The following is a 10,033-nucleotide window of genomic DNA, read 5'->3' on the forward strand; positions in this document are numbered from 1 at the left end:
TATATATATATAGTAGTACAAAATTGCACACATTTAAAGTTAAACTTATACATTGATACTTATGTCAGTCAAACTATTGTAAGTATATTCAGAAACGAAAGGAGTATTATGGATTCACTAATCAGTATCACTACATATTTTCGGTTTTTATCAACTCTTTGTCAAGTCACATTAGAGAATAAGAGAACATGTCATTATCGGGCTGTTACAATAGGTATATTTTCAATATTACTAAAAGGTAAAAGCTAACAAACGCCTCGGAGGCATTGGATAAGCTAGCTAAAAATAGAATGATTAAATTAAAATGAACATTAATTACACCGATCGACGCGTGATTTTGTCATGGTTTCCCAAATTAATACCATTTTAGGTAATATTTTAAATGTTTATCCAACGCCCCAAGGACATTCGTTAGTAAGATCCTTACTAAAATAATGATAACTTTCCAAAAAAAAGGATTACTTGAATAAGCGACAACATGGATGACTATATCACTACATATTTTCGGTTTTTATCAACTCTTTGTCAAGTCACATTAGAGAATAAGAGAACATGTCATTATCGGGCTGTTACAATAGGTATATTTTCAATATTACTAAAAGGTAAAAGCTAACAAACGTCCCGGAGGCATTGGATAAGCTAGCTAAAAATAGAATGATTAAATTAAAATGAACATTAATTACACCGATCGACGCGTGATTTTGTCATGCTTTCCCAAATTAATACCATTTTAGGTAATATTTTAAATGCTTATCCAACGCCCCAAGGACATTCGTTAGCAAGATCCTTACTAAAATAATGATAACTTTCCAAAAAAAAAGGATTACTTGAATAAGCGACAACATGGATGACTATGGAGTAGCTTTTTTAAATTACAGAATTAAAAGATCAAGATCATCATAAAGTTTGATTTTTTTTTTTTTTTATTTTTTTATTTTTTTATACGGTAAGATACAAGGAGTCACCCATCCTATCACAGAAAAAAGGGGATGAAGATTGAACCCCCAACCACTTGGGATGTCCCCGTCATCATTAAGTTAATAATAGTATATATAAGGAAAATATATACTACCTCTGTTTCATATTATTTGCAACGATTTGACATACAGTAGAGAGAAAAATGTCTAATTATTGCAAATAATGTGTAACGGAGGTAGTACTTCCTTCGTTTTTTAATAGCTGAAACACACACTTTTTCATGATATTTAAGAAAAGTGGGGTTTACATGTTGTAATACACTTTAAAATGGGTTGAGAGGTTGTTACGAGTATAATTTAGTGGGCTTAGTGCTTTAAATAAGAGAAATAGTACAACTTTTCCCCAAAATAACTTTTCACTTATAGTGTTGCAAATAATATGACATTTTCATTTTAAAGAAGAAATACAACTATTAAAAAACGAAGAAAGTATAAGTTACGTATGCCTATTATTTGTTTAAATTCCAGAAGAAAAAGTACTAGTGCATTAACTTTTCTAAAAGAAATTATGGTGTGAATGAGAGAAAATTTGTGGACAAATTGTCCCAAAATTATATCTGCTTTGATGATTATATTTACACCTCACAATGTTGAAAATTTCTCCTTGGCACATGACATTTGCTTAGGTTTTAGCTTGTATCTCTTCAAAGCTTTCTATGCGTTTCTTTATTGAAGTATTGAACCCTTTTTCTTTCAACGTTCTCAAGCCCTTCACCATGAGAATTTCTTTTTATTATTTTATATTCCTTTCGTCTCTTTTTGCTCTTCTTAATTTGCCTAATCACATGTAATAATAAAATGATGTACGAGTTCAACTTTTAGAGTTTGAGAGAGTAAAATGATGTACGAGCCATAAGGGCAGGTGATGAGAATCGATCCCACGATTATCTGAAATCGAGTGGAGAGCTCTAATCAGTTAAGCTAGCTATCCCTCACTCTCAGTTTTACGTACTGTTGGTTGCAAGTTTTCAATTGATAGCAACCTATTATAATTTTATTCCAAACTAGTATAAATTAATATAAATATTGTCTTAAGACTCTACTTTGCTCATCTGATTTACACTTATTTTGATAATAGAAAAAATATGTTTTGATAAGTATTATATAAAGGCTATGTTCAAATAAAAAATATTTATGCAAACCAAGTTCAAACTTTTATAAGGTTATTACGTAAGGGTTATTATTCAAGTTAAATTTAAACTTAAAATAACATATAGTAAGCTCATATAAGTTGAAATTAGTTCAATTTAATTTAAATAAGTTATGATAATTGAAAATCGAGTAAATAAAGTTTCCTTTTGTGAATTGTTTTTTTTTGTTTTGTTTTGTTTTTTTTTTTTTTTTTTTTTTTTTTTTTTTTTTTACTTGTGATATAAGTTAATCTCTATATACCTTTTTTTTTAAGGAATGGATTAGACCATTAGTGCATTCACTAATCAATTGGATTTCTTGATGTACTCCTAATCTCGCAATACTCTTTAACTGATACGGAGTACTAAAAATCGATACTCAATTAGCTGGTACGTAGACCATATATTTCTTTTATATATAAAAAAAAATCATATACGAGTATTACTCATTATGTCGATACCCAATTTTTTTTATTACTCATTATGTCAAACATAACTGTATCCGAACCATTTAACCCCTATTTAAATATTTTTAAAGGTTCAGTTACTGCTATAATATATTTTAATTTTTTTTTTTCCGTATACTTATCTACTTCCTCTGTCTTATTGGAAAAATATGGGTCAAACTTTAAAATATTTGACCATAAAATACTCCTAACTATAATATTTTGTTGATACATCTAGTTTTCATAATTTTTACATTTATGAAAATGAAAATAACCGTTTCATAACGTATATTGAAGACGATAAAAATCAAATGGGCCAAAATATTAGGGACGGAGAGAGTACTTTTAATCTAACTTTTCCAATTATTCAAAATGGTTTTTCAAATTCAATTTTTAATGAGCACCCTAATTGTAAAATCCAATAAATCTTATAACACAAACACAAATTCTTATATGTGACTAGTCACACCGTGTGACAAACCATCATGAAATTACTTCGTCAGTGTAATAGGGGTTACTAAATTAGTGTTTCAGGGATTACTCGATCATTATTACAGAAGTTATAGTCTGTTAGTGTTATAGGAGTTACTTTGTTTTGTTATAAGCGACGACCACAATGACCAACCGTACACAAAAAACACTGATTTTATAAACAACTGTTGATTAGACCATACATTATTATCTAAAAAAGGTTTCAAACATATTAATAATATCCATCAAATTGATAAAGAATAATCTTCATCAATTAAATTATTCAATATGTACATAAAGCATAATACTCGTAGCTAGAAAAAGCAACTATATTGCATTACATTAAAATCCACCACATGCAAATGTTCTAACCTCGTTCTTCATTGAATGTAATAATCTGCCGTATCTCTCCGTACTCATTGAAACTTCCTTACTCACCGTACTTTAAGGAATCTTCGATTTTGCGAGCAAGAAAACGCGTTTATAATTAATTAATTAATTACTCGCTCTGTATTATTTATCAATTATCCATCATTCCATTTAATTTTTCTAACAAAAAATCAAAGTGCAATGTTATATTTATAATTATAATTATAAATATAAATTACATAGAAAGACATATTAATACTTGTATTTATCAATATAATTATCATAATAATTATACTTTTATGGTACTAATTAATCTGTATTAAGAGTAATAAAAGGATTGTGGAATTTTAATTTTTTATTAATTGTTAATTCACCGACAACAACCACCATTTTTTTTCCCTATAAAATGAAAGCTCAAATATCAAACAATGCAATTCAAGTGTTGCATACTAATTTTGGATTAATTGTTCTTGAAGAAAATAATCCAAACATATTATTAAAATGGCTAAGAAGATTATGGTAGTTACATGTGTTATGTTAATTTATTCAATCTTTTTTTTGGGAATTGTGTTTGAAGGTGTCAATGGTCGTCGTCATGCTAATCGTTGGTCTAATGGTCATGCTACTTATTATGGAGCTAATCAAAGTCCCGCCACTCTTGGTAAGCTTATTATTGTTATTCTAGCTTCAAATTTCTTTGCATTGCTAAGCATTTTCTCTTTGTTCTAATCGCAACAATTACACATACACTCTTTGTACATAGATGAAATATATCTGACTTTGTAAATTGCATGTATACTCTCTTTGTCTCAACAAGGTTGATTCGTACTCTTAATTACATTAGCTTTGTATGATGTACCTTGTAGTGTACATCAGAGAATGAACTGAATGAATTTATAATATTTCAATGCATTATATACATCATTTATAAATAAGAAATAGCTAGTGTAGTTGGATATGTGTTTAGAAAAATAGCGTTAAATATTATTTGGAGTTCGTCGAATGTCAACTAATTTAATTGAATTGTATGTATACACTCTAAGAAGTGGTACTAACATGATCATAATCCTAGAATTGAACCTCGTAATTTAACTTAATGTTCGTTCTACTAGGGGGAGCTTGTGGGTACGACAACACTATTCACGCCGGATTTGGAGTCCACACGACGGCATTGAGCGGTGTGTTGTTTAGGAGTGGGGAGGCATGTGGAGCGTGCTACCAAGTTAAGTGTGACTATAAGGCGGATCCCAAGTGGTGCCTCCGAGGGCGCGCGATCACCGTGACTGCCACCAACTTTTGCCCTCCTAACAACCAAGGAGGGTGGTGTGACCCTCCTCGCCAACACTTTGACATGGCCATGCCTTCTTTCCTTCGTATTGCTCAACCAGGCAATGAAGGCATTATCCCCATCGTTTTCAGAAGGTATGCTTAAATCTTATTTATATTAAAATTGAATATTTGATCATTGAAGTAGTGTACGTTGGTGCATGTTCATCTAAAATAAATGTTACATTAATAAAATGTTAGTTGGTGTGATTTGAACGAACTTTTAACGTAAAAATCAAATCCAAAATTCCAAAGGTAGATTATAATATATACTTCTTTTTTTATTTACTTGCAACACAGCCTTGTGGCACACGCTTTGAGGTCGAAATTATATAATGCAAATGGATAGATTATTCAATGTAATTTTTACATATGATACCTAACTCTATTTAATTCTCATATTAATTAAAATTAATTTGATAAAATTGCTCGTTTACTTTCACTAATCATCCCCTAAAACTGCGTGTCTAAAAGGTGTTGCAAGTAAAAAAAAAAAAAAAAAAAAAAAAAAGACCGAGGAAGTATACAGGATAAAGTATTTGGTTTCCTCATATTTATCTTACATACTTATGGTAATATAATTACATAGTAACTAATTTTATATTCTTGATGAACATATATAAAATATAGGGTATCATGCCATAGGCGAGGTGGAGTCCGATTCACAATGAGAGGGCAAGGGAACTTCAACATGGTGATGATCTCCAACGTTGGTGGTAGCGGAGACGTGAAGGCGAGTTGGGTTAGAAGTTCCAAGGCTAAAAGATGGGTGCCTATGTCCAGGAACTGGGGTGTAAATTGGCAAAGCAGCAAAGACCTTAGGAACCAATTGCTCTCTTTCAAACTCACTTTGGTGGATGGCAAAACTATGACTTTTTACAATGTTGTGCCTTCATTTTGGAACTATGGCCAAACTTTTAGCGCAAAAAATCAATTCATGCACTAGCAATAAATAATTTACTTCCTCTGTTGTCAAAATTTCTTCTTATTTTTATAATTTGTCTTGTTAAAAAAAACAGTTTTAAACAAGGAGAATTTTTAGACATACTACTTACTACTTGTACAATTTTCATATTATGGAGTAAATCAATCAAATGTTTACTTGTATTTTATTTATTTTTACATCAAGTAAACAAACTATAAGAAAGTACGAAGAACACACTAAACCACATACTTTTAATTTTCAAAGAATAACGCAAATAAATGTAAGATTAATATAATAAACGAAAATAAATGTAAGAATTTAATTGTTTTGATTCATTTCATGTCCATTTTTTGATATATTCTGATAATTGGAGCTCAAATTTGTCACTGCTACTGTAGAAAATCTTGTATCATATCCCCACAATTCGAATTTGAAAAATTGAATGCATGTGTTGGTGTTTGAGGATTTTAACTTTTTTCCTACCATTGTTGTTTGAGGAATTGTTTTTTCTCATCCATTATTGTGGGCTTTTTGAGATTATGTTCACGTATTGTATGTTCACACGTGCGAAAAAGCCTGATTTACGTTGAGCACATTGGAGATGCGGATTTTCTACATAAGCAACATACCTTGCATAGCCACATATTCATATCTATTATAATGTTATATACGAGCAGTCATATGAGTCATGCGTCCAACTCAACTTTCATGTTCGGAGCTATCTCACAACAGACGAATCCACTTTTGCTATTTTCATCTATTATCTCCTCAGGTTAAACAAGAATCTATATTATTATTAAAACTCCAAGGCAAGCAGTAGCATTATGCCTTGTGTCAATTTTTTTTTGTCATTTCGCCACATCACTTATAATTTTTTGCCATGTCACTTTTGCAAGGGTATTATTGTATTTAAATGTGCTTGATTTACGCATTAGGACAATTGAAGTTATTGGTTTCAACTTTAAAGAAAGAAAAGGTGTTACTTGCAACCCAATACACTAGCCATTATTAGTATTTATTTTGGTCATAATGGAAAAGCTGAATAATTATTACACAGTTTTTAAAGTGCTTTGACCCATTTAATTTGTAAAATTGTAACTGATATGTATTCAATATATATATATATCCCTATAAATTAACTACTCAAGGAAATAATACACTAAACGATCTAAACCTCTTAGAGAAACATTTTATTGGATAAGTATTGTGTTAGGTGAGTATTTGTTTATTATACCTTACTTAACATGTAGTGAATATATTATTTTAAGTCATATTTTTACACTTTTAATAAATCACCCCAAACTAATTGTGGCATATATATTTTTAAAGCTATAAGTAGCATTTTGGTTCGATGATGGTGTAATATATAGGATTTGCAATATTTTAATATGAGATTCCATTGGTTGCTTTATAGTTCACTTAAAACTCTCCAAGTTAATGCGCGTAAATCTCTTCATTATTCACTACTCTTGGTGGCTGAATATTGGTTTGATGGTTCATTTGTGCATCCAATTTAGAAAAGGCATTACATTTATTTTCTTAAAAAAAGGATAAAATGCATGTAATTATTTGTCATGTAATTATTGAATGTGAGAAGAGAAACAAATCCGAACTGGAGTATTGCCTGGGTCACTAACTAGTTTTGATAATAAAACATCATCTAAAGAATATCAATATCAATATATTTTATTAAAACCCATGACAAAACATGCAATTCTGCCATGTGTCACTACTTTTGCTATTTGACATATAATGTGGCGCCATGTCATACCAGTCCATTAATGATCATTATTATTTCCTAAAAAAAAAATTGATACCATTGATATTTGAACCCATGACCTTATGTTTATTATGATTCAAGTTTTACCACCATTCTATAGACACGTTTTATGTCAATAATGTTATATTAAAAGAGTTAGTTATGCTCATAAATTTCAAAATTAATAATATATATAGATTTTATACACGTTATTTAACAACAATTTATAATAACAAATATTTAACTAATCTATAAAATATAACTAATCTATTTTAATATTTCACTTAATTATTATTAAAATCTAATTTAAATAATTCATAATGATCCGGGACATCGCCCGGGTTAAAAACTAGTTAAATTATTAATAGCTCACAATTAGAATATAAACATATGAAAATTCCCAACTAAACCCTCAGATTATAGATGATGTACGCAACTTTTTGGTCGCTACTACTTCCGATATTTATTATCCAATGAAAAATTAGTGACATTATACAATTCTAAATTATCAATGCAAAGTCCCTCGTCTAGTTATACAAACGGAGTAGTGATATTATGATTGGAGTATAAATTGATGTTATAGTGATATTATAATTGGAGTATTGATCTTATCAAAGGTCTTTGATGATAATAACATAGGAAGATATGACAAATAATGATCTCAATTTCATCAAATCAATTGAATAATCCCAGGCAATAACAAAAATACACTCCGAAATTGCAGAAAATTAAATTATACTTATGACGAACAAACAAATTATAACAAAGCTATATTCAATTGCTACATACGTAGTGTATGGAAGCACAACATATATTCAATTGCTATATACTCCACCCAAATGTTAATACCTATGTAACTAATATAAAATCCATAAGTACAACATGATTTCCAAAATCCAAGCTTAAACAAATCGGCAAGCAAATAATGAAATCGATGTGTACTAAACTAGTCTCCCTATTAGCCATAATCTGAAAAATTGAAGAAATTTGTAAGAAATATGACTAATAGCAATAAAAATTGTTAAATTGACTAATCTGGAAAATGTTGTGGCGTAACAATAAATCATTGCCTTAAAGTCGAATTTGCCCCGCACAATACACGCAGACTCATAGCAATCGAGCTCTAGAGATACACGACTTCAATTCTTCGGTGTACTACAAAGAGTTAGATTGAAAACACTTTCGAACAATGCTCAATAGAAAAGGAGGTCATGAGGAATCATTTTAAGAAAGGATATCTTCTCACTTTTTCTGTCTTTGAAGAGACAAAAAGAGATGTTTATATAGTATATGAGTGTGAATCAGATACAACGAATCTGTTCACGAATGAGATTGAACCAAATAAAACGATTTTGATCACCAATTAGACCAAAAATGAAAAGCATCTAAATCCCCTAATTAGCCAAAAACAATTGACTAATTGAGCAGATTTCAAGGAATTATGTTAATTTAGGTTGCCATGAAAATTACTATACAATGCAATTTTTGACAAAGGAGAAGGGGCTTTGAGGGATTCCTTCTTCACTACTCTTCTGTTCTCTTTCTAGCTGCGATTGGTGAAATCTTTTGAAGCACAACTTATTTGGAGTTTACTACTCCCTCCGTTTCAATATGATAGTCCCATATGGAATCAATCACATAAAATAAGAAAAGAAGAATATTTAGAATCTAACATTAAACTCAAAAACAATTCATAAATAGTTTTGCCTTATTTAATTTTTTTTTTTTTTTTTTTTAGGAAATCGTCAACCATAATTGCATAATCCAAGGGAATAATTTCTTTACTTAGAGTCATGTCATCAATTCACAATCAATTAATTTAACCAATCAGAATTTAATATGTATAAAATAGAAAATAAAAACTAAGTTAAAAGTGGAATATATTCAATATGGTTATATTTTTTTGAAACGCCCAAAATAGTATATGGGATTAACAAATTGAAACGGAGGGGTTATTAAAACTCCGACAAATATTACATATTCTTATACGATTTAGTCCTAAAATATCTTATATGATTCAATTAATACTCTATAATTTTTTTAAGATCTATAAACAAAAAAAAAAAAAAAAAAAAAAAAAGGAAAAAAACATTACAGATATGCATTGCTCAATTATATAAGGACACCAATTCTTTAACTATATCATCGTTAACAAAAAGTCAATCAATTTCGTGAGCCTCTTAATTAACTGCCAAATACTCCTCCTGGGTTTAAATAAGTGAAATATTTGTCTTATGCACATATGCCAATGCAAAACTAACTTTGACTGATAATATCTTTAATTATCAATAAATTAAACCATAACAATTTAATGTTAATAAACTGTATATTCTTTGAAACGTTTCAAACAGGTAGTACCCACAATATTCTTATGTATACATTAGAAACATTCGTCAAAGTGAGTTAGATGAATAATGTAAAAAGTCAAAACGGTTTACTCATTTAAATAAGAAGGGAATAGTGTGATTAAAATATGCTCAACTAACGAGCTTTAATTTTCAATATGGTCGGAAAGTTAGGTCAGATTTGATAGTGTCAGGTTAGGTGGGATCTTGTTTGAAGTTGAGTCATGCTAAATCATTATGCACTTACAAGTTGAAATTTGAATCGGGTTACTTTCGGATCGCGTG

At 29.7% G+C, this 10,033-nt stretch overlaps 1 protein-coding gene across 1 annotated transcript; it reads left to right on the forward strand.

The window, feature by feature from the left end:
* Window positions 1-478: 478 nt before the first annotated feature.
* On the forward strand, window positions 479-5,665 carry LOC145575623 (expansin-A12-like). Its single transcript, XM_081633462.1, has 4 exons — window positions 479-578; window positions 3,971-4,054; window positions 4,506-4,815; window positions 5,350-5,665. Exons 1-4 carry the CDS (start codon window positions 479-481, stop codon window positions 5,663-5,665), a joined length of 810 nt encoding a protein of 269 aa, XP_081489588.1.
* Window positions 5,666-10,033: the final 4,368 nt, after the last annotated feature.

The sequence above is a fragment of the Chenopodium album genome, chromosome 13 (genome assembly GCF_948465745.1).
Source record: "Chenopodium album chromosome 13, dcCheAlbu1.1, whole genome shotgun sequence".
NCBI lineage: Eukaryota > Viridiplantae > Streptophyta > Magnoliopsida > Caryophyllales > Amaranthaceae > Chenopodium > Chenopodium album.